Source organism: Camellia sinensis, chromosome 7 (genome assembly GCF_055761805.1).
Source record: "Camellia sinensis isolate YWXY chromosome 7, ASM5576180v1, whole genome shotgun sequence".
Classification (NCBI taxonomy): Eukaryota; Viridiplantae; Streptophyta; class Magnoliopsida; order Ericales; family Theaceae; genus Camellia; species Camellia sinensis.
The window spans coordinates 70,562,074-70,588,344 of NC_138967.1; the positions used below are offsets into that span (position 1 = coordinate 70,562,074).

General features: G+C 35.3%; 1 protein-coding gene across 2 annotated transcripts; it reads left to right on the top strand.

Annotated features, from left to right (window-relative positions):
* The first annotated feature begins 5,652 nt into the window (after positions 1 to 5,652).
* EMB2777 (Sas10/U3 ribonucleoprotein (Utp) family protein) lies at positions 5,653 to 25,762 on the top strand. Of its 2 annotated transcripts, none has more exons than XM_028264872.2 (16): positions 5,653 to 5,882; positions 6,011 to 6,102; positions 6,333 to 6,399; positions 7,334 to 7,479; positions 7,706 to 7,849; positions 8,019 to 8,158; positions 13,220 to 13,307; positions 20,048 to 20,227; positions 21,546 to 21,713; positions 21,833 to 21,910; positions 22,583 to 22,719; positions 22,805 to 22,946; positions 24,314 to 24,582; positions 24,956 to 25,022; positions 25,114 to 25,182; positions 25,284 to 25,762. In XM_028264872.2, exons 1-16 carry the CDS (start codon positions 5,771 to 5,773, stop codon positions 25,413 to 25,415), a joined length of 2,031 nt encoding a protein of 676 aa, XP_028120673.2. In that variant the 5' UTR covers positions 5,653 to 5,770; the 3' UTR covers positions 25,416 to 25,762. The 2 variants fall into 2 exon arrangements, with proteins under 2 accessions (XP_028120673.2, XP_028120672.2); XM_028264871.2 differs by having other exon boundaries at positions 5,683 to 5,882; positions 21,546 to 21,734.
* The last annotated feature ends 509 nt before the right edge of the window (positions 25,763 to 26,271 follow it).

The following is a 26,271-nucleotide window of genomic DNA, read 5'->3' on the forward strand; positions in this document are numbered from 1 at the left end:
GAAACAAATCATATCATATCGTTCAGAAAATACTGATAATTAAACATATCTTTACGAGATTGTTACTCATAGTTGGCTGCTTGATTTACGCGGTTGGGACGCGACATTTGACCTACACAGACACATGCAAGCATAACATGTTCAATTCATAGTCAATTCATTTAGTCGGTTCTTACGTTACTCAATTCTTTTTATTATTCCTTGGTTCCTCTTATGCTGATGCAATGCATATGAATGTGAAAAACAGTTGAAAACCATGCAAACAGAAGCCCGGGAAAGCGAAAAGAAAATGAAACTGGACCTGTCCTGAAACTGCACGTGCGTTGTGCCTTGGTCGCACATGCAAATCTCCCATCATACGTGCGCCAGCATGTGCAATTTTTTTCAGAAGGTGTAGCTTCCTTTGCTTTGTTTTGCGCACGTGCGATTATGGGCTTCTAGAATTCGAAATTATGTTAAACACCATGGAATGCAATTTTTCCAAAACTAACACCATTTCCAAACAAATCAAAGCCCAAAACCCTTTCAAACCACTTGAATACAACATTTCTAACTTCAAATATAACTCATAGCTTTAAAAAAAAATTCATTTTTCTCATTAAAAGATCACAAACTTAGAATTTGTGGGTCAAAAATCCAAACCATGTAATTATTAAGTTCCAAACTCAAATCCATGGAGTTTCATCCTCCATCTTTAAGAATCACACAAGAAACAAGTGTTTGATCATGAGAAATGCCATGTATGATGAGATTTGAAGTTCTTTCTTACAAGTTCTCTCTCTAGGGTTTATAACTTCAACATACACCACCCCACTCCCTAATTCAACTCAAATTCTACAATCTCATATGTAAATTAACTCAACTTTAAGAAATTAGAAAAGATTTCTTACCTTCAACGTTTGATTTGGTGTAGTTTGCTCAATTCCTTTTCTATCTCTCTTCCTTCCTTGCTCTAGGGCTCTCTTCCCTTTCTCTTTAGAACTCTCTCTCAAGTCTCTACAAGATGTCTCTCTCTATATCATCTTCTTATTTGTTGACTTAAACCAATAAGGTGCATAATCACTATTAAATTGTAATTATTCCTAAATTAGCCCAATAAATCAAATGCACTTAAATTTATCCATACTAGTGTAAATTAGGCTCTAAATGCCTATTCCAACAATTTAATTTCAACTTTATGGTTTAACAATTCAGATAGGTCTTTCTCACATTCTAACATATCTGTCAATCATAATATGAGTCAGATAGCACATGACACATAATTAACACACATATAAGCATATTAGTCACATATAAGCACATAATTAAGGTAAGCCACAGATTTAACAGTTAATCAATGAGGCGGGTGTTACACAACTGGACCATCACAAAAGATCAGGACCATCACAATTGCTTATTGAAAATAGGATACCAATCCACATTGTAACATAACTACATCATAATAAATGACACAATAGCAGCAACCATTAAACACAAACTCCATTCTCATCCTTCCATTAACACACCAACGTACAACACAAAACACACCATCAATCGACAACGGGATACAACGTAACAAGTCCATTTCAACAATCCGCAATGGAAAATCAAAAACACACATCAAAAACCTATACAGTACATACCTACCATCATGTGTTTCCCACGACGATTGCTGGCGCCGATGATGTGTAGATCTTGTATTCAACGTCAATCAAAGGTCGGAACGGTGCTCAGATCCAACTTCACGATGGTAGCCAAGTATTATAATGAATGGGGTTTTCAGTAACCTAGGCTTTTCAGTGGCAATTAAATGTTTAATTGGGAATTAATATCAACATTACCAACCCAAACAAAAAAACTCAAAAATCACGAAAACAATATCGCTGCAATGTCGGAATCCCAATCCACAACCCAAAAATTACCTTTTATATTCACCCAGATGCGAGAGACAGCAACGGAACACTACATATCAATGTCGGACAATTTGGTAAAATTAACACCAATAATAAGCCATATTTACCCTTACTTTTTGACATGTAGCACATAAAACATGGGCTTTCAAGTCTTTAACATTAAAATGAGACCTATTAGTCTTCTAAAAAAATCATTGGACTAAATGGTTTAACATTTCCAAATTCAAGATTTAATAGTGCTTTGCCCTTAGTTTTATTCGATTTAGCTATACGAAAAGAAAAGTCAATATAATTATATCATGTAGAAGTAATTATATTTTTTTGAAGAAAAATACTAAAACAATCCCTAAGACTGTTATTACCCTTAATATGTGTGTAAAAGGTGTATTAATATATGTAAAAAGTGTATTAAATAATTTTTTTTAAAAAGTGTTAAAAAATATATAAAAGATGTATTAAAATTATAAATATTTTTATCTTTATTCACTGTTTGACTTTTTTCAAACCTTTAACAAAAGTGATAGCAATGTAACCATTCAAATAACTATTTGAGGAAGTCTTGCCTAAGGCTTATTTTGGCAAGTACTTAAAATAGTAAAAAAATTAAAAAATTATTGTAAAAAAAAATGTCTATATTTTTGTAATAACCCAACCCTCTTATGCTTTAATCTGCTTTAATTCATTCATTATATGTGTGGTTATATATGTGCATATGAGTTTGATGTAAAATTCCATGTTTTGAATTACATGTTTATAACTTTGTATCTGTCGGTTATGAGAAAATCTGTTGAAATTGTAACATTTGGCCTGAAAATTGAAAGCCTTAGAGGCACGATAAATCGAAATTGACTTTACAATTATGATTAGCATGATTTTTATTACATAATATGAAATTTTGTAAAAATTTGATTCGTAATGAATTAATTGGATTTATTTGGTAAAACTCTTAATGAAGCCCAACTTAGGTTCAAATAAGCTTGGCTTTGGTTCATATAAGCTTTGGTAGATATTGATATATCTCCTGGATAGAGCTCTAGAGAAGGAAGGAAAAGAAAATAAGAGAGAGAGAGAGAGAGAGAGAGAGAGAGAGGAGAATTCAACATAGGAGCTTGATATTGAAGAACTTGCTAGGGGCTTCAAGGAATACAACTCAAGGTAAGTGCAAATTAACTAGTAGACTCTCAATCCTTCTTTAATTGCTTTAAATCAAGTCTTGAGATGAAGATTTGTCATCCATGGAAGTTAGGGCTTACAGGCTATTATGTTGATTGAACAAATCTCATAAAATGATCATGTATTAAAGAGTTGATACCTTTATTTTTAGTATGATTTGAGTTGAATTGTGAGGAATTGTTCCTAAGCTTACCCTTTTGCATAGCTCATGTATATATGTATATATATATATGAAAAATATGAAGAAATGAAGGAATCATGGAACTTCGAGCTGTATGTGTCCAATTAAAATAAGTTATGATCTAATTGAGTTTGTATTTCATGTTTATTGTGCTCATATGTTATGTTTTTGAAGTGAATTTGCTTGATTTGGGCCTTGTGAATGTCTTTTGAGAGCTTGAAATTGTTGGATTTTCGGACTGCACAGTAGAGCCTAGAATTGCACGTGCAGGGCTCACAGTCATATGTGCAGAAAACATGGGAGGCAAAGTTGACATTCTGAAATAAAAGTACATACGTGGCCGCACGTACGACATACCTTTCCACACGTACAGTGAGGGACTTCCACACGTGTGGAAAATGGAAAAAAAAAATTGTTGTTTTTTGCTACCCTTTTTGACCATTTGAATCTGTTAATGTGTATATTTATTCCCCCCAAAATGCTTAAAGATAAATAAAAAGTGAACGAAACAAAAGGATGATGAAAGTCCGAAAGTTAAGACAATTTAAGAAAATAATACATTGCTCATCACTTTATGTGTATGATGTATAGGTCACTCACTTGAAGGGACCACCGCACGACCGGATCACTGCGAGTACTAATAGTGTAACGATATGTTGTATGTTGTGATTTCGAGCATGAATGATATGTTTGGTACAACTTGCGTTTTGATTAAAGTGATTGAGCATTTGCCAGCAACGACATATAATTAGGCCTAAGGCCGTTTTGTTACTATGATTGGGCCTGAGGCCATTTTGTTAATATGTTGGGCCTAAAGCCGTTCTGTTAATATGTTTGGCCTGAGACTGTTCTGTTACTGTGATTGGGCCTAAGGCCATTCTGTTAATATGTTGGGCACGAGACTGTTCTTTTGTTATATGTTGGGCCCAAGGCCGTTTCATCTTTTATGGGCTTGAGGCCGTTCTGGAATATGATTGTGCATAAGTCATGCATATGTTATATATTCTTCAAAACACATGCTCATTTATATGCCTCCTTACATTATTATTATTCACTGAGCCTTGCTCACTCTATATTTATGTATATTTTGTAGGTGGTCAGCCTGGAGGCCAACCTTAGGTTAGTTGCAGGACTTTTAACATACCCGTTTTTGTTAAGCCTCCAATGTTGGAGCCTTTTTTTTTTTTGTCTCTTTGAGAAGTTCCTTTAATGCCACCACTTTGTTAAGCTTTTGGTGGCTACACTTTGTTATTATGAAAATGTTGGATTGTTTACTCTTTATATATGACTACATGACTTGGACTTGTGTATATATGGTCCATGTACTTGAACTTTCTATATGCGATATGATGGTTTAGAATCCTGGCATATAAGCATTGCTCAGTGGACGTCCTGTTATGCGATTTTTGCTTCCGCTTTAGGCCCCTTCTTTTGAATTTTCATTTTGAGGCCTAAGTACAGGCCGGTCATGGCCTAAACTTTTAGGAGTAGGTTTGGGTCGTGACAATTTTTTTACATATTTTGTTTTTGTAAAAATTTAAAAACTAATTAAAATAGTTAATTCCTAAAAAAGGGGGACAATTACACACACACAAAAAAAAACTCTAAAGTTTGAGCATTATAATAAAATAAAATTTGAGTTTTCGATCTAAACCATTTGTATATTCTCATTAAGTAAAACTAATAGAAAAATAATATTTTAGTCATTAAATTCAATGAAAAATTATATTTTTGATATTTTTTTCGTCAATTTTACTTAATGAAATACAAAGTTGGTTTAAATTGGAAATAAATAAAAAATTTAAGATTTAAATTGACAAAATTAAAAAAATCAAAATTTAATTTGTTATAAGGGTCCTTTAAACTATAGGATTTATTTTTTTATAATTTTTCAAAAAAGAAAAGAAAAGGAGTTGATCGGTGACTAGCCTTTTAACCCTGTCAAGATAAAAAATTGTTATTAAACAAAAACCAGTCACTTGTTTGGTTGAAAAATATTTTTTGAAAATTGAAACTTTTGAACTTTTTGACAATTTTTTTAATTTTTAGATATAACTAATATAAATCTACTTAAAATGTATAATATATATAAATTTTCTTTCAAAAAATTAACTAAATATGAAAAATAAAAATTTCATATATTTTCATATTTTTGTATATATAAATATTTTAATTTTTTAAGTATATGTAAGTGAAATACATTTAAAAAATAAAAAAATTATTTAAATTATTAAAAAAATTCACTGAAAAAATAAAAAATTCAATTTTAAAAAACTGTGTTAAAAAATTAGAACTAAACAAGCCGCTGGGTGTATATGTACAAAACCATTTGAACCGGACGTTCAAACTGTAAAAAAGACGAAACCCGTTTTCTATTAGCACAACCGTCCGGTTTGATTTTTCCCTATATAAACGTTTCCCAAATTAGGGTTCACACTTTCATCATTCCCTCCTCTCTCTCTCTCTCTCTCTCTCTCTCTCTCTCCAGTGATAGCCTCCGCACAGTCCATTACTCCAGTTCGTGATGGGAAAAGGAGGGAAGGGTCGAAAAAGTGACAACAAATACCCTAAGAAAAGAGCCACCGTCTACCACCATGCCCCCTCCGCCGACGACGTGGACGATGAAATCGATACCTGTAATTCCCTTCAGACTCTGTTTGGTTGCCAAGAAAATTGACCAAAATCTATCTAATGTTTGTTTTGTATATTGATTTATAGAAAACAACTGGAAAACATATTTTAATTATGGGTTTTGTGGTTATAGTTCACAAGCAGAGAGATATTGTTCCACTAGACATAAATGACAATTCGGGTGAATCGGACGAAGATGATGAACACCCTGTATTTGATTTTAAGGTGCCCTATATAGTCATCTCTCTTTCTCTTTTTTTGTAATAGTTGATTTTTAGTATGGTATTTCAAAGAATATATAATGTTTGTCCTTTTTTTTTGGTTTTGTTTGAAGTAACTATTGTCTCGTTGTAAACAAAGTTCAAACTTTTGAATTTGTGTTGGAAGTTGTTTGTTTATGTAGTTGAACTACTGATGGTTAGAAAATATTTTCTTTCATGTGTTTCTGCATATAGGATGCTGATGATGGCGATGAAGACGAATATGAAAACATCGATGATGATACTGGCCTTGTTGCAAAAAGTAAGGAATATACCTCAAGCACTTGTTGGATTTTGTTGTTTGTGTGTTGTGCGATATCCTTGAATGCTGTTGTGCAATATATAAGTCGAACTGTTCTAGAATATCAAGAATGGTATTATGAAATATACAAGTAAAATTGTTTGTTTTACAATGCACTTGAATGTAGGTATGGAACATATAAGTTCAGAGTTTTTTTTGTAGAATGTCTGTGAATGCTGTTATGTAATGCAAAGGTTGAATCATCTTGCTAAGAGACTTTTCTAGCTAAAATAATGGTGGTTCTTATTGAAGTGAACATGAAAAAGTTTGCAGACTTTAGTTTTGATGATTGTGATGTTCCACGTCATTTCTTTTATGAGCCAAGGAAAAATTATGGCCTTAATTTTAGGAGTGGATTTGAACATGAGAGAGCAACAAATTTTTGGAAAACAAGATAGCACTCTTGCTTTTCCCAATTGCAATTTCATGAAAAAGTATGCAAGTTATAATTTTTGATTTTCTTAGGAGCTATGCAAGCAAAATGGCATTGCGTTTCAACAAGAAGTTGAAGTTAGTTCAAAATTGCTGCAAATGATTTATAGTGAGAACTCTGAGAATTTTTTTATGAGTAATGCTATACAAACAAAAAATCCATACATAATGAGGTGGCTCATTGTGGACCTTTCCCTTCAAAACAAAGCACCATTGAAGATGAGTTTATTTACGATAATGGCATTGCCACATCATTCTTGTAAGGTTTATTTGTATGAATTTTATGTATGAATAGAGTTTTTCAATTTTTAGTTCTTAGCTTCATTATTTGATCAAGTAAACATTTTTGTACTATTTATTTACATTTTTGTTGATCTCTAAACTGGTGGTTTTTTCAGTTTCCAGTTCACCTCTGACAAAGCTTTTGATTTCAGCTAATGAGTCTATTGTTATTGATCTCCAGTTGCAAGGCAACAAAAATATTTCCGGGCTAAGGATGGTGGGGTTGAGGATGAAATGCTTGATGATGCTGAAGATGAGGAAGAAAAAAGGTCTACATGGGGTAGAAGGAAGAACATATATCATGATGGAGATAATGTCGACTATGAGGTGAGAATTTAGATGGTAAAGGCAATGCTCCTGTTCTCCTTCCATATATTTAATGCATGACACAAACAGTCATTGGTCATTATCTTCTTAACAAGCTAAATTTTCATGGTTAAATGCACCTAAAATTATCTGTAGTTGCTTTTGATGTTGTGACGTGAACTAAATTTTGCAATGAACTTAACAATATGGTGTTTTTATTTTTATTTTTTGTGTGGATATTTTAAAGCTGCAATCAAGCGATGAGCTTCTTGTTGAGGAGGAGGCAGAGGTTTTAAGATTGCAGAAGGAAAAAGTGAAATCTTTATCGATGGAAGACTTCGGCGTTGAAGATGTTAGTCAAGATGAGAGTGATGGAGGGCCAACATTGGAGGTGGGTTTTCTCATCACCTTGTTTTATTGATGCCTGCATGTGATGCCCTTATTCTTTCGTCCATGCTTATGAACTTAAATCTAGAACTGGGAAGCATCAGTCCAATGGGATTATGAACTGGAATTTCTAGGAATAATGTTAATCATGACCATATTTTCCACTATTGTAGGAAATTCTGGTTAAAGGGAAAGTGCCATCAAAAACTTTAGCAGACAAAGAAGCTCGTGATGACCCTGGTGCAGCTTATGAGGAAGTGAAGAAAGACCTGAATGCTTTGTCAAAAGAAGAGCAAATGGATGTTGTATATAGGTGATTTTTTATTTATTTATTTATTTTTTAAACTTTTTCTTACACATTTGCTAGTGTTTAGGTAAATGAACTTATGTGCTAGTGGAGGAGTGCAAAATCTTGTTGAGTTAGAGAGAGTTACTATCATATTCCTGTCAAAACTATGGTGCACAACAATTACCAAACTAAATCAAAACCAAGCCTTAAGTTCCATCAAATGGGGTTGGCTATATGAATTCTTCTTCTCCACTCAACTCTATCCAATGCCATTTCGTTAGTCAAATTAAAGAGATTCATATTTCTATTTACTATACTAGTCCACGTCAATCTAGGTCTGCCCATTTTTCTAACAATTCCATTTACTGTCATTGTATCGCATTTTTTTACTACTGTCTTTGTTGGTCTCTATTGTATATGACCAAACCATCTCAATCTATTCTCTCTCAACTTATCTTCTATCTCAAGTTGAGAGAGAATAGATTGACATTGCTATCTCAGAAGTTAACAACCAACACAAATAATGTATTCAGATGCAAGATGAGAGGCTCATATCAAGTTGAGAGGCTCATAATGAATGTAGAGCTCTACAGACAAAGGAGACAGATGGAAGATCTAGGTATTAACAACCAACACAAATAATGTATTCAGATGCAAGATTCGGATTTTAAATTTGCAGCTCCTATCTTGTCACTTTACGATTGCTAAAGAAATCTACTACTCCTACCCATTCTTGAATATACTCATTTCTAACTATGTATTTTCTAGTCTTGCCACACATCCACCTTAGCATCCTCATCTCAGCAACACTCATCTTATCTACATGCTTCTTAGTTGCCTGACATTCCGTCTCCTACAACATTGTTGGTCTAATAGCCGTTCTATAGAACTTCCCTTTTAGTCTAGTGGATACTCGTTTATCGCATAGTACTGCAGATGCACTCCTCCACTTGAGCTATCCTGCCTTAATTCTATGGACCGCATCCGCTCTAATCTCCCCAGCCGTTGTGATAATTGATCATAAATAACGAAAATGTTCACTTTTAGGTAGTTATTGATTCTTAATATTTACTTCTCCTCTACTTCCATTGTTACTGTTACTAAAATTACACTTCATGTACTCTGTCTTAGTTCTGCTTATCCTAAATCTTTTAAATTTAAGTGTTTTTCTCCAAGTTTCCAACTTGGTGTTAACTCCTCTAGTCTCATCTACTAACACGATATCATCTGCAAAAAACATACACTATGGCACATTGTCCTGAATATTTTTTGTCAACTCATTCATAACTAAAGTAAAAAGATAAGGACTTAAAGTTGATCCTTGGTGTAACCCTACAATAATTGGAAATTCACTTGTCTCTCCAGCAGGCGATCTAATAATGGTCACCACACCTTCATACATATCCCTAATCATATCAATGTAACATTTAGTCACCCTTTTCTTCTCTAACACCCACCATATTATATCTCGAGGCACTCCCAGATAGAAGGAACAAACCCAAATCACCTAACACCAAAAGGAAAACAAACTGTGTTGATACCCAATAAAACGTGTTTGAGATAAGATTTGTTTTCTTGGTACAAAAGATAACTTTTCTGTAGAAGAAAGCTAGGAAACAAGCTATGTGTTGATACCCAATAAAAGATAAGATTTGTTTTCTTGGTACAAAAGATCACATTTCTGTAGAAGGAAGCCAGGAATTTGAAAGGTTGGACCACGATCATAGACAAATCTATTGGATTTTTTCAATGCATTGCTAGCATTTCTAGGCCTCCGTAAGTAATAGTGCCATCAAAACTTAAAAAGAAAAAAGTTGGAAGAGAAAAAAGTTATTTGATTTGAGGGATTCGACATTGCTATCTCAGAAGTTATTGGAGGAATTAGATTTCTTTAGCAATCGTAAAGTGACAAGATAGGAGCTGCAAATTTAAAATCCGAATCTTGCATCTGAATACATTATTTGTGTTGGTTGTTAATACCTAGATCTTCCATCTGTCTCCTTTGTCTGTAGAGCTCCTACATTCATTATGAGCCTCTCTAGTCTCTACTACATGTCAAAAACTTTCTGTAAAGTGTAAAATAACCCTCATTATTTGGTAAGGCTGTGAAAGACAGTCCTAGTTTTCAAATTGGTCAAGCACGAGGCTTAAAGTCTGCATCTTAGGAGTCAAACAATGAATGTGTGACAAGCTACATTCAACGGTTGAGTGTAATTTTGTCAGGATAATGTCTTTCTTCAATATAGGCACAATTGTGCAGTTTTGGATTCTCAACGGCTTTATATATATATATACTAATTTCAAATCAAACTCCTTCCAAAAAAAAGGGGGAAATTAAAAAAAAAAATCCTAGAATTTGACCCTTGTAACAAAATAAACCTTGGGTTTTTAATTTTATCAATTTAAACACTAATCTTTTGATTTGTTTTCAATCTAAACCATTAGCCTATTTCCGTTAAGTAAAACCAATGGAAAAATGATATTTTAGTCAATAACTCAATATAGGTTTATATAAAATGTCTAAAAATACCATTTTTCATTGAGTTTAATTACTAAAATACCCTTTTTCCTTGTCCTAACACAATGAGAGATTTCATGCCTATTTCTTGTTGCAATGTGCCCTATAAATGTATTTCTAAGCCGTTGGTCAGTAGATTACAAAATGTTCTTGGCAATCTAATCAGCCCAACTCAGTCTGCATTTGTGAAAGGTAGGTCCATTGCTGATAATATTCCTATGATGCAAGAATTGATTAGAAATTATCATAGAAATGAGCCCCCTGCTAGATGTGCTATCTAGATAGATATTATGAATGCTTATGATTCCGTTAATTGGGATTTCTTGTTCAAGCTTATGGCTGCTATGGAGTTTCCTGGTAAATTCCTTAATTGGATTACTCAATTGTGGAAGGCTATTTCAAGGGAGGGAAAGGCTTAAGGCAAGGGGATCCTATTTTCCCTTATCTTTTCCTTTTTGGTTATGGAAGGCCTGTTTGCTATTTTCAACTATAATTTGAGTCATGGACAATTCACATTTCATCCCAAGTGCTAGATGCTGAATATTAGTCATCTAGCTTTTGCAAATGACCTTTTTGTGCTTTGTGGAGCTGATAAACAGTCTTTCAGAATAATTAAGGACACTTGACACCAGTTCCATCTATGGTCAGGGCTTCAACAAAATCTCCACACGAGTGCAGTCGTTTTTTGCTGGGGTTTCTTCTGAGTAAAGAATGAGTTGCTCCCTATTTTACCAGTTCCTGAGGGTCAATTACCTGTTTGATATTTGAGTGTACCACTTATTTCCACAAGGTTGAGGTATGAGGATTGTCTTCAATTGAAAGATAGAATATAACCTAGAATTCACTCTTGGGCTAATAATCTCGTGTTATGGAGTGAGAATGTAACTTGTTCAGGCAATACTGTTTAGCATTCAGATTTTGTGGAGTTCACTCTTTATTTTACCTCAGAGAATTCTAAAGGAAGTTGAAAGTATAATTAGAGCTTTTTTATGGACTGGATCTGAGCTCAAGCAAACAGGGGCAAATGTAAAATGGGAGTACATTTGTGTTCCTAAGCAAGGAGGTCTTGGTTTTAGATCCTTGAAAGTTTGGAGTAAGGCTAATATGCTTCAACACTTAGGGGCAATAAGCATGAAAGCTGACTCCCGTTGGGTTAAATGGATCCTTACTTATATTATAAAGGACCATTGCTTTTGATTTATTGCTGTACTAAATGATTCCTCTTGGACTATGAGAAAGATTTTCAAACTCAAAGAGCTTGGGCAACCTCTTATTCAGCATAAAATAGGTAATGGCAGATCAACCTTTTTATGGCTTGACAATTGGCACCCTATTGAGCCTCTTTATCAGCAATTTGGAAGTAGAATAGTGCAAAATATTGGTAGAGCTCTTTATGCATGAGCCTCTGATATTATAGTAAATAATGATTGGCATTGGCCTAGATTAAGGAACAGAGTTATTCGGCAGGTGGTTACTTTACTCCATCTACTTTCCTTCCTAATATTGCTAGGTTGGATGAAGCGATTTAGCTGCCTTCAGACAATGGTACATATTCCTATAAATCTGATTGTGAAGCTCTTAGACCAATTAAAGCAAGTGTTTCATGCTATCAAGTTGTTTGGTTTCTGGGACATGTCCCTAAATGGGCTTTTATTCATTGGCTAATTTGCTTGCAGAGGTTAGCAACTGAAGACAGATTATTTAAATGGGGTATGCAGGTGAATCCTCTTTGTAGTCTGTGCAGGAATGAAGAAGAAACCCATGAACACTTGTTCTTCTTATGTGCTTATGTGAAAAAAATGCTTAGTCTGAACCATATTGACAGAATTCCTTTGGGTTGGTCTGGTGAGCTTCATTGGGCAATTTCTTTTTGCAATAATAGGACTTTGAGCTGCACTTCATTCAAGCTTTCTTTTGCTTGTACTCTCTATCAAATCTGTCTGGAAAGAAATGGGAAAACTTTTGCTCAGAATTTTAGATCTCAGGAAGTGATTGTGGCTGAAATGGTAAAGGACATTAGAGCTAGAGCTTGTTCGCTTAGGAGAGTTAAGAATTCTTCTCATAATTGGCATGTTTGCCTGGATTGGGGACTGCCTTCCTCTTTGTTACAGTAATGTAGGTCTGTTTCTGTAGTTTTCAGATTCTATTGTCTTCTTTTGTTTTGAAGTTTGATTTGATTTAGGTTTTGCCTTTGATCTTGTGTTTGTCTTTTTAGGGTTGTAATTGTGTTTTTTCTTGTGAAATAAAATTGTAAGTTACCAAAAAAAGAAAACACTTTTTTCTGTCAGTTTTACTTAACGAAAATAGGCAGATAGTTTAGATTGGAAGCAAATCAAAAGTTTAGCATTTAAATAGACAAAGTTAAAAATTTAGGGTTTATTTTGTTACAAGGGTCAAACCGTGGGTTTTTCTTTTTTGTTGGTAATTTCTCCAAAAAAATTAAAAAAATGATGCAAATAGAAAAGACCCCTTTTCTATTATTCTAATTTTGATTTTCAGTAACAATTATGCACTTCATGTTATGCTTCATTTTTTTAAACTGCCATCCAATTTACTTTGTCCTGCAGTTCTGCTCCAGAATTAGTTGGTTTGCTGTCCGAGCTGAGTGATGCCCTTGATGAGCTTGAAAACAAAGTAAATCCACTTCTAAGCAAGGTATACTTCTCCTTTGCAGCACTTGCAATCAAGTTGAAGTCATCTCATGTTACATTGACCTGTATCTGAAGGATAACTTAGAATGGCATGTGCTGTATGATGGTTGATAATCTCTCCACATGGAACTTGTCTATTGAAAAAGAGATTTACATTGTCACGACCCCATCCCATCCCAAACTGTGCTAGTATTGTGTCCAGCTAGTAGTTATTGACTACCAAAGGCCTAGCTAGACAAGACATGCAGTATTCCTATGACAATTGGGGTAAAATTAGTTTTAAGTAGCTTAAGCCATTAAGTTCTTTGATTTAGTCCATTCGAAACATCCATTCAGAGCAAGTGCGCAAGTATATGAAATGAAACATTTAGCATTTTTAATTACGTCTCTTAACGATCTGAGGAGTACAACCTCTCAAAAAGGACATTTCTTTCAAAGCTGAGTACAACTTCTCAAAACATTCAAAACGCAAACTCTTCATATCACATCTTCACCTTCATACATATTTGGGAGACGGGTGAGCCAAAGCTCAGTTAATAGTATTATGACTAGTGTTACCATAAAACTTGATACCCTAGTGAATTACGATCCAAAACGCACGCGTTGAAACATTGTACACTTTTATTCCAAAATGGTAAATTTGGCGATCCAAAACAATCTCAAAAGTTTGTTCGAATATATTTCCTTAGGGTTTCTTTAGCAGTAAAAAAAAAATCAATAATGAACTAAAATCTAAGGTGAGTGAAATTTTAACATGACAAAACATAAAAATGAGTCATAATGTTCATAAAAAATGTGTTGCCACATGATTAATTTGGAAAAAAAACCTGCATTTTATTAGGTGTCTAATTGTTAAATTTTTTCCTCTAAACTAAAAGTATCTTCAATTCTTATACTATAAACTATACAAGCTTACTCCTATCGTATATGGCGTATTGCATTCCCATTCCCGTTCCACATACCGGAATGATCCATGTTGTAGGTGACATAGACTATGACAAAGTGGTAAGATGAATGTATATCAGTAACTTATCCAAAACAGTAATATATCACATTAAAAGCTTTATTCAATTCAGGAGTATTTTATCAAGAACTTGTATTTCTAAATCATATCTTAGCCATAAGCTTTCATTTTCAACCTATGATAATGTACATTCATCAGAACAAGACAAGACAAGATAAAGGAATAATTGGACTGCAAATCAATTAGACGAACCCACCCTCAAGTGGCAAGTGAGATCTCTCTCATCACGTGACTAGCATTCTTATGGTCCCCTGGTAGCTAGGACCAATTTGAGGATGCCATCTTTATACATTTGATACATAAACATAGGATATCCATTCATAACAAGATATTTCAATGTATACCAAAACATAGCATTATTTGATTTCTAAAATATGAGCTTGAACACAACTATGAGATAATACAGTGATGCTAGAGACCTCTAATTTAGAGGCTCTAAACACACCTCTAATGAGGTGGGAAAAAAAAAAAAAAAAAAAAAAAACAGACACAGCACTGACAGTGGCAGTGGGTGGGACCCACTGCCACATCACTAGTGGCACCTCTAATTAGAGATCCCAAGCATTTTTCGAGATAATACTGTTCACCAATGGCTCTTAGGAATGGAGTGATCCTCAAGCTTATCACCTACACAAGTACAAGAACAACTTTCTTTGAATAATATTCTAGCTAGTTCAAATCCTAAATAATTTGTGAATAAGTCGAAGTGTTCTTCCAAATTTAGCCTTTTTTTCCTTAGTTATAGGTTTTAGGGTACAAATTAAAGTCTTTCCGAAGTGTTGATCCAAGTTCCATGTGTTTAATTCAATGCCCGATGAGTTAAAGCAAAAGAAGAACAAAATAGGCCAACCCAGTTTGAGCAGCACATGCGGATTGCTGCAGCCCGCATTGTGCCTTGTGCCTTGTGCCTCACGTGCAGGGTCCCTGCAGCATGTGCAGTGGCCTCCTACTGCACATGCGGATTATTGTAGGCGACTCCACCTGCTGCTGGTTCGAATTTCGACTTTGTGCAAAACCAATTTTCTTCATTCCAAGTATTGAAAACATGAAGGGCTGATTTGGTTTGTATCTTAAGATACAATTGAGAAAAATTTTCAAAATTTTGTTTGGTTCAAATTTTTTGAAATTTTTTTCCAAAATTACTCTCTCTTACACATGAATCAATCATTTTTTCTCTCTCCTCTCTCCTTCTCAATCACTTTTTCTCTTCCAAAAACATGGATTTGCACCAATTATTCCTTAACCTAGTTCCCTTTTAGCCTTTCATCATTCCTTCATTTAAATCTTTAAAATCAATCTTAACTTATGTTTTTCTAGTTATGAAAATTGTAATGTGAATTATAGCTAGAAAACTTACTTTAAATTGGGCTAGAAAAGTTTCCAAGTCAAGAACTACGACTCTCTTTTGGCATTCTCTTCTTTCTCTTTTCTTCTTTCTTTTCTCCTCTCTTCTTGCTTCTTTGCTACATCAAATTTTCTCTTTTTAGAGTTCATTTCGTAGTTTTATATTTTAGGAGTGACACTTGTCTCTCTTGTGGCTTGCCTTATCCCTCCAAGTAGGAGGTGTACAAACTAAGAGAGGTGTGTGCACGCCTCATCTAGGTGCATGCTTCACCATCTTCTTAATCTCCTTAGCTTAGTTAATGAAGTTTAGCTCTAATTAATGAAGGCTTGCCTTTAATCTTCATTAACTTAATTAATCCTACTTAGGTCTAATTAATCTTACTTAAATACCATTAATCTTGATTAAGTTTTGGTACATTATGGGAATACTTAGCACATTAGACAAAAGCTATTAAGCACCTTGATTAGGAATTAGAACACCTTATAGCATTTCAAATTCTAGCTAAAACCATCCCCTAACTCTTAATACAATTTAAGGAGGTCCACCTCTAAAAGTCCTCTAACTAGAGCATGCATTTCCTAAGTTTTCATCTAAGCATTCATATCACAATTACTAGTGCAATGCAAGGCAATTAAACAAGGACATGCAAGGTGTTGTACATACTTGTTCTCTAAGTTAAAAGAAGGTTGATCCCTAACTCTTGACAATTAACAAAGAAATTCTCTCGTATAATACTTCCCAACTATACCATTTCTAAGCTTCAATTTAGGCATTTCATGCAACGAGGCAACTGGTTTGACTTAGGGCATTCAAATATGAATATGGATATGGTTATGATACTTGGTATTATTTTGGGGTGTTACATGGATCACATAATTTCTGCTTGAGTTGACATTTGACTCATGAGGATTATTTCAATTTTCACAATGTTAACTATCTGACAAGGAGGGATACAGCATCTCTCTGCAGATGATGATGACACTCTTTTTTCTTCTTGCAGTTTTGGAGATGGAATTTGTAGAAATTTAATGTATAAAGAGAAATAATTGTTTTATTGATTAATTGATGTGTTGTGTATATTACAATTACAAGGATTCCTATTATATAGGAGTGTGTTTGGGAGTAGGTGGAGAGTAGGTGAAGTGGAGGTGGTAGTGGTGTAGTGGGTTAGGTTTAGTGGAGTAGGTGAGGTGGTAGTGGTGGTAGGTTTATGGTAAATTCTAACAGCCCCCCGCAAACTCAAGGAGGATAGAAACTAACCAACTTGAGTTTGAAGAGAGGAACAAAACAAGAAAATACACAAAAAATAAAAGAGGATAGGAGACACTGTATGGTCGTGTCAGACCATTGGTGAAGACACTGGATGGTGGTGTCATAACGTTGTAGAAGACACTGTATGGTGGTGTCATAACGTTGTAGAGGACACTGTATGGGGGTGTCATAACGTTGTAGAGGACACTGTATGGTGGTGTCATGTAGAGGACACTGGATGGCGGTGTCAGACCGATGTAGAAGACAGTTTATGGGGTCATGTCGGACCGTTGTAGCAGACAATGTTGTGACAGTTTACGGAGTCTTGCTGGACCCTTGTAGAAACTAACCGGAATCAATGTCGGGACAGTTTACAGAGTCTTGTCGGACCCTTGTAGAAACTAACCGGAATCTATGTCGGGACAGTTTACAGAGTCTTGTCGGACCCTTAAAAAGTCGCACCCTCAAAAGGTGTGCCCAATTTTTTTAAAAGGCGTGCCATCAAAAGGCGCGCCAGACACGCGGCGATGCACGTGATCGACAGTGCGCGTGTCGGCCTCTTCGTCATGTGCTATATAAATGAAGGCGGAGGCTGAGAGAACATGTGGAAATCAAACCAGTCTGAAACCTCTGAAAAACTCTTCGTGGGCTGAGAGAGATACACTGGTAATACTCTGTAAACAATCTGGAACCAACCCATCTCTGAAACACTCAGCAACCATAACATGGCCTCTTCTTCCCGTCCAGCTACCCAGAACATGGCCTCCTCTTCCCGTGGTCTGCTTACGCTCTTTCCAGAACTGAACGAGTCCACAAGAGAAATAACTGGTGCGGTGGCCAGTGAACCCCAACCAAACACTTCTGGGTTTGCTCCTTTGAACTTTCCGATGCGGTCGGTGGAGCAAAAAATGGCGGTGCAAACTGATATTGAGGCAAATCAGTATACTCTGAAGTCATGTGTGGAAACCATGACTGCGGTCACAAACTTGTCGCACCGGCTGCAGAGCAGGACAAATGAGGTGCAACAGTTAAACTCCCAGCTGGCTCTGCTCCAACGCATGTATAAGGATGCGCGAGCAGAGATAAGTGTGCTAAAGGCGGAAAATAAGGAACTGAAGCGGAAGGCCACCGTGATGTTCCGTTTTGGAGGTCCGCCATATGCTGCAGTGGAGGAGCAGGGAGTAGTGATCATGCCCAGTGGAGTGGGAAACACGGAGGCAACACCGGCAAGGGCCACCCAGGACGGAGGCAAGAAGAAAAGACCGACGGCAGAGTAGAGAAGAAAAAAACCCCGCCTGTGGATGAGGTTGTTGTGTGTGGGTTGTTTTTTTTTTTTTTTTTTTTTTTTGTTTTTTTGTTTTTTTGTTTTTTTGTGGTGTAAAATGGTGATCGGGGTGAGCCCCGACATGAATAAAATGAGTTTGGTGTGCAGTTCGTCTTCTTTGTTTTTTTTTTTTTTTTTTTTTTTTTTACATTGAATATCAGAACAAATAAAAAAAAGAGAGAGTGTTTGGTTTGGAAGGGTAATCAAAATAGATTTGTGGGTGTGTGTAAGGGTGGATAAAAAGGGTCAAAGAGCATATGGAGTCTGAGTGTGTGCATAATAAAAAATAATAAAAGGAGTGAGTGGAGAGAGGGTGTTATGTTTAAAGAAAAGAAGAGTGGTGGAATAATAAAATCGTTTTTTTTATTTTATTTTATTTTATTTTTAATAATAATAATAATAATAATATATTATTGGAAAGCATGTGCGCTGGTAGTGTGTGGTGTAAGGTGGTGGCTTTATTTGAAAGACAAAAGGTAGTGGGGGTAAATATTAAAAGAAAAAGAAAGGAAAAGAAAGTTGGAGAATCTGAGCATCGATCTGTGAAGCCTCCCATCTTTTCATGCTTTGGTGACATAGCACTGGCTATAGGTGAAAATTTTGAGAAGTACTTGATGTATGCCATGCCTATGCTTCAGAGTGCTGCAGAGTTGTCTGCCGACACATCAGGTGCTGATGATGAGATGACTGAGTACATCAATCTTCTGAGAAATGGGATATTGGAAGCATATTCTGGAATATTTCAAAGCTTTCAAAATTCTTCTAAAACTCAACTGTTGGTCCCTTACGCACCTCATATTCTTCAGTTCCTGGATAGCATATACATGGAGAAAGACATGGATGATGTTGTGATGAAAACTGCCATTGGGCTCCTTGGAGATCTAGCAGATTTGGGAAGTAATGTTGGTTCTTTGATTTAGCAATCTCGGCAGGCATAAGGGTGTGTCGAGTCGGGTCATCACCAGTCTCGGACAACTGAATTGAACTTCAAGTTGTCACTAACTCTTGCATCAGCACCATGGGGTCGTGTTTTCCCTTTGTAACAGAGGAAGTGCGCAGTGTTGGCTAATCAGAAATGGGAAATGTCCTTCCTGTTTTCTTGGATCTTGAATTGGAGCAATGGGATTGCCCACAGAGGCACAGTTTCATGTCTTAGCTGTTGATGATAGCCGTATAGACAGAAAACTCATTGAGAGGCTCCTCAAGACCGCATCATTGCAAGTTACCACAGTGGATTCTGGTAGCAAGGCTTTACAATTTCTGGGTTTTGGATCTCATCTTTCTGTCTTCTTCTTGGAAGCTTGCCGACGAGACAATTGGTGGTGATGGGTTGACTGGGTGAGTCAAGGACAGCGACTCGAAGGAGTTGGGCGTGAAGGTGGTGGACTCGAAGAAATTTCAAGGTATGTGTAGAAAATTCTAGCGGACTAGGTTGAGGTTCGGCGGGCGGCCAAGGCGAGATTGCCGCCCGCCGGTGAAGCGAAAAATACGAACTGCTTAACCTTGCTCTGATACCATGTAGAAATTTAATGTATAAAGAGAAATAATTGTTTTATTGATTAATTGATGTGTTGTGTATATTACAATTACAAGGATTCCTATTATATAGGAGTGTGTTTGGGAGTAGGTGGAGAGTAGGTGAAGTGGAGGTGGTAGTGGTGTAGTGGGTTAGGTTTAGTGGAGTAGGTGAGGTGGTAGGTTTATGGTAAATTCTAACAGCAGAATTTTATCTAGATGTGTACAACTTTGATCTGATTGATATCTTGATATTCAGCGTGGCGGTTTTTTTTTTTGGTGAAGGTTAAAAAAGGGGGAAACTCAATGAAAGGAGGCATGCACTATATGGAGGTGAAACAGCTGCTTCTTCTGGCCTATTGCCAAGCTATTACCTTTTATCTTCTTCTCAAGTCTGAAGGGAATCCAGTCCGTGATCATCCAGTCATTGCTCGCCTTGTAGAGATTAAGACTTTATTGGACAAGGTTACTATTTCTCTTTGCAGGCTTAGACAAAATCTAATGACACAATATCTTATTCAATAATGAAATTATTTTTATTGCCAATACCATGCTAGCTAGCCTGTGTTTTTCCTTTGAACAATGAAATTTTCTTTTAGCCAGCCTCCTGGGTTTAAGAAACTCTCTTGTTGATCATTCCCTGATGATCATCACTGCCACTGGTGAGTTTACAGTAGCAGACTACTAGCTTACAATATTGCTTTGATGTTCCAAAAGTACTTCAATCAATATTTGATTTTTGCTGGCCAAAATGATTTTTATGTTTGAAATTTTGTGTTGGAATTACTTTGAATGGTAATGGAATGTGGGTATTTATTTGTACTTGCTGCAACTCTGAATATGGTGTTGTTTTCCCATTTTTCATTCAAATTATATAAGTGGGATAATTGTTTAAGGTACTCAATTTTGCAGGCATATGACTTACAATTCCAGTTAAAAAAGATTGTGTTATGATTGTTAGAATTGTGCGATTCACGATTCGATTCATACGTTTCGATATGAGTTTCAACAAAAACAATTTAAATTGTACCGTTGAATCGAAAATTGAGTGAATTGTATGATTCAATTTACGATTCATTGCGATTCAGTTCTATTTTTGTTTTTGTTTATATAATGCATGAAACAATGTCGTTTTCGCCAAAGTATCAAGATGTATAAAAGAGATTAATTAGTTATATTGATATACATTATTTTATATGTATATACATATATACAATTTAGTTATACTGATAATTTACTTTATTTTAAACATTGTATATTTTTATTTGTATATAAATATATAAAATTATATATCGTTTAAAAAAAAAATGAATCTTACGATTCACTATTTGATTTGCGATTTGATAACAATATTACTCCCAAGTTTGGTACCAACATATTATTGATGTGTCTGTTTGCTACAAAAGGAGGGTAACAAAGTGTAATAGATTTCATGCGCATTTTCAGTACTGCCATGGTGGCGAAGTGTAATAGATTTGATGCACTTTTTCTGTATTGCCTGTCTTCTCCTCGTAATATTATAAGCTGAGAGAAATGGGGAACTTCCATTACAACATTGTTACTAGGATAATGTTGTAAGATGTGACTAGAGAGTTGGGTTGTAATTGACAAATTGTATCTGCTTGCTTGTACAAGAACTTCCTGCTGAGTCCTCTTCTGCTTCTTCCTTTTTGTTTTTCTGTTGTGCATGATTACAAGTCAGCACATATTTCAAAGCATTCCTTCCTGTTTATTATTCCAAAGCTTGCACCATGCCTCCTTTGATGAGTTTTCCATTTTGTAGGTAAAACAACTTGATGAGAATCTTCCATCTGAACTTGAGGATGTTTTAAGCAAGAAACAGCAGACTGAAAAAGTGGGGAAGTTGCTGGGAGAGGATGTTGCATTGGCATCTGATTCTTTCATCAATGCTCACACGGTTTCAGTTGGAAAACATGAAGCAACAGTGGTGGTTAGCAACTTGAACTTGCATGTCAGTAATCTTTCTCCTAGTTATCTGTACTGGGATTATTCTTTTTGTTGACATCTATGTATTTTTCTCCTCCTATTTCTCCCTCCCTCAAATTATAGCTTCGTGAAGCAGCTCAGGTAGTAAAGGTGGATTCTTCCAAGGTTGATGAGAGCAAAGGAAGAAAACGCAAGCATCTGGTGAGTCACATATGTCCAACAGTGTTTGACAACTTTTGCAATTAAATTTTACTTCATTTTATATCTCTCTCCTCTTCTCTTGGTCCACCTCCTCCCCCTCTGGCCACCACCACCTAGGGGTGTAAACGGTTTGGTCAGGAATGAGGGAAAATTTAGCACTGAATTGGAATTTTCAGTTTTGTTGATTGAAGAACTGAATCAAACTGCATGCTACGAGATTTTAAAGGGTTTTATAAAAACTTGTAGAATCCCACATTGGTAATAAATAAAGAAAAATAGTGAAAGTTGTTCTATAAATGCATCCCTTCCTAAGTTTTATTGCAAAACGTGTATTGTTAGTCAGTTAGCTTCTAATGTTCAAAAGATTAAAATATTAAGTATTTAAATAAATATATTGGTCTGTTCGGGTTTGTATCGGTGTAGAAATTTTCAAAATCAAAATAAGAAACAGACTGAAAACCAAAATTTCATTCGGTCTTGAGCGGGTGGTTTTGTTCTGTTCTGTCTTTTTCACACCCTGCACCACCTACTAGTACTGCTACTATTATCATTGTAACTGCTACCAGTGGTTGCAGTAGCCACCACTGGAGTTACTACTGGCCTTGCTCTATAATTTGTTCAGTGTAATTTGTAAATCACATAGACTAATGTTGAGTCCATAAAATGTGACAGAACGATCAAGTTGGTGCACAGAGCATGGAAATGTTAAAAGTAAGAGCTGCCCTAGAAGAGAAGTTGAGGCAGAAGGGTATTTTTGGCTCCATTGCATCAAAGCGGGATAAGGTTCAGAAACGTCGACTGGTGAATGGGTAACACACTGCTTTAGATGCACCCAATTTTACGTTCTTTTTCTAACACGTTGGGGTTTAACTCATACAGCTTGTAATTGGACAGACAACTGGAGACGTTAGATGATTTTGATGATGACACTACAGCTCTGGAAGGAGGAACACCTGGGATGAGTAAGGGGCAAGCAACTTCACTGCGTTCAAGTAAACTATCCCAACTTGTAACTCCTCGGGTGAATAAGCCCAAGGTATGAATCTTGAATGTTCCTTCTTTAGATATTCTTTGATAGGCTAGGTTGTCAGGCCACTGTTAGCATCAATCTTGTATTCAAAGAGTTGCCAGAGCTTTGATATTTCAAGCTGCTTGATTAAACTTACAGTTAGTAGTTGGTGCTCCACTTCAAAGTTAAGTAGCATATGTTATACTCCTCGAGGTTAGAGTAAATGACATTTATTTATGTAATTAAAAATGAGATTTTCAAATTTAAACATTTAGGTAATGAAGCATTGCCATTATTTGGATTTGGCAAGTCATTTTGACAATTTACAACTGGAGATGCTCTGAACTTTTTAACTTTTGATTTTAGATTTGGGTGTCATTAGGGCTACAAATGAGCCAAAGCTCGGCACGTTTGTTTATCGAGCTCAATTATCGAGCTCGGCTCTGCTCGAAGCTCGATAATTAATTTTTTATTATTAAAAATTAAATTATTTAAATATATAAATAATATATTTATATATTATTTAATAAAAAAATTTAAATAAAATGTTATTTATATTATTTTAACGTATAAATAATATATTTATGCTATTATTTATACATATTTTATATTACTTGTTTAATATATAAATAATATATTTATTTTATAATTTAAATAAAGATAATGAGCCGAGCGTATTCGAGCTCAAGCTTGGCTCATTTATTCAACGAGCCTAAAAGTCCGGCTCAAGCTCGTTCATTTACTTAATGAGCCGAGCCAAGCTCGCAAATAGTTCAGTTTGTTTGCAGCCCTAGGTGTCATATAACTTTGTGAGTCCATTATAAGAGAAATAAGACAAGTTCTTGTCTCGGTTTGTTTGCAGCCCTAGGTGTCATATAACTTTGTAAGTCCATTATAAGAGAAATAAGACAAGTTCTTGTCAAATTTGACACAAAGGTTGACCATTGTCAAAATTTCATAAAATTTTCTCACAATTGTTTTCTAGTGTGAGCCATTTAGGATTTTTGAAGATTGCAAAATATTATCCATCTTTACACTGTTAAATGTCTAGTTACCCCTCAATTTCACACCTTTTTAATTTTTTTTAATGTTGTTGATTTGATACCAAGCAGCAGCGTCTTCGAGAAATGGAGTTTTAATTGCTGCCCTGCTCCTTGGTGCTTGAATAATTTAACTGCGTGAATTATTAACTTCTTATTCCTGTTAGTTTTACCATAAATTTCACCTATGAGCATATTGTTCTCTGCAAAGTAGTATACTAATTTACATACTGTTTGTATGTAAATTTAGTATCAATGATGTCTAGAGGTTCACGTGGCTGATGGATTTGGGCTATTAATGTATTACCTTTGCTTGTTGCAATATAGACCTTTGCATTTGATTTTTTCTGGCAGGTTGTTTCTGGTGATGATGATTTACCTCAGCGGGATGACATTGGAGAAAGGCGAAGGAAACTTGAGCTCCGGGTTCTTGCAGGAGCTGGAATCAAGTCTGGTGATGATGTTGATGATGGGCCTGGCAATCTGGAGAGTGATGGAGATACTGACGTGGAGGAGGAGGACGAGGAGGAGGGTGGTGAATCTGAGTCAGATGATGAATTTTACAAACAAGTTAAACAACAACGGGATGCAAAGCTTGCTGCCAAAGCAGGGATGTATGGAAGGTGTGTCTCTTATTTGCTTGAAACTGATCAAATTAGCTATTTTAGCATGATGAACTACAGTCGTTGCTCAGGCTCACACACGTGTCTTTACCTGTTAACTGGGTTGTATCGCCCCCTTTAGAGCTTTGTTCTCTCCTTTCTCATGATGTAATGACTTTTCCTTCTTAATCAATATAATCCTGTTCAAAAAAAAAAAAAAAAACCTACAGTCGTTGTGGATTATTACTAGTATGTTTACAAGCTATCAGCATTTCTCTGTGCTTTATTCAACCGAGACTCAGTTTAACATCAAAACCCTGTAGAAGTTGAAAACATGTTGGTTTTGTCATAGTTCTGATCAATTCAATTTCCGAAACATGTTTTACTTGTGCAGAACCTCAGCAGTCCCATCCATGCCTGAAGTAACCCTGGTAGATGGAAAGCGACAGATCACTTATCAGGTAAGGGCAACCTATTTACACGTGTTTGTTGGATACTTACCTTTGATACTTGCTTTGTAACTCTTGACAATTTTGCTGCCCACATGACCAGATGGAAAAGAACAGAGGATTGACTCGTGCCCGCAAGAAGCTGATCAAGAACCCAAGGAAGAAGTACAAGGTATTTGTTTGATAGAAAATAGTTAATGATGTCTCAGTGGAACAAATCACATTAATATCCTGGTTGCATGACTTATCCTCCCTCTCTCTGCAATTCTGCAGTTGAAGCACCAGAAGGCAGTGGTTCGTCGGAAAGGCCAGGTGCGGGACATCAAGAAGCCTATGGGATCTTATGGTGGGGAAGCCTCCGGAATTAATGCAGGTATCAGTAGGAGCATCAGATTCAAGAACTAGAAAGTGTTGCCGCAGACACATACAGGTCATCCGATGCAAAGAGTTGCTAAATATTTTTCTGAAGTTTTGATGTTAGTAAATTATTCTTTGTAGTATCAGAGTGGGAATCCATGAAATAGTTTCTTTCAATGGATTTTTTTTGTTTTTTGTTTTTTGCGCTTTGCTACATATAATCACTCCCTCTAGGCTTCAATCTGGGGGGAATATATAAGCTTGATACATAGTTTGGCTGTTCAATTTCCATTAACTTTTTGAATGGTGGAAAACTGGGTGATGATATATTCAGAACAACACTATCATGTAGCTTAGTATGGAAGACAATGAAAGTAATTTGATTGTGCTGCTTATGATTTTCATCTCTATTAGGCTGTGTTTTGGATTTATGGATTTGAAATGAAAGGATTTGGCACTATCCATTCAATGAGGATATTCCAAGTTAAAATTTCAATAGTTTACATGTAGTTTTAAAGATTGAATTTGAGAGTTTTGTTACCATGGATTTAAAATAAAAATGTAAAAGTAGTTATTTAAAATCTTTGATGTTAAGCGTTTTAGTGCAACATGGATCATGCTCAAATACTTCATCTTAATTTAGACAATATGAGCGTGAAATGGCTGATTTTGGAGTTTAAACTAATAAAATATAGAATTGAAAATTAAATGTTGAATTTTTTATGTTAAAGATATTTTGATAAAAATTTAAATGGTAAATTGAAATAAGTTGTATGATATGTAATATTGAAAATTAAATGTTGAATTTTTTTAATTAAAAATTATTTAATAAAAATTTAAGTGTTAAATTAAAATAAATTATTTGATATGTATAAGATGAAATTTAAAATTTATCTCTTTCAAT

What these genes read in the sequence shown, in the direction of transcription:
- EMB2777 (XM_028264871.2), top strand. Translation starts at nt 5,771, where the DNA reads ATGGGAAAAGGAGGGAAGGGTCGAAAAAGTGACAACAAATACCCTAAG. An exon ending in AAACGTCGACTGGTGAATGG is followed by an intron (nt 22,720 to 22,804) that starts GTAACACACTGC and finishes GTAATTGGACAG; the next exon opens with ACAACTGGAGACGTTAGATG. An exon ending in CTCGGGTGAATAAGCCCAAG is followed by an intron (nt 22,947 to 24,313) that starts GTATGAATCTTG and finishes TTTTTCTGGCAG; the next exon opens with GTTGTTTCTGGTGATGATGA.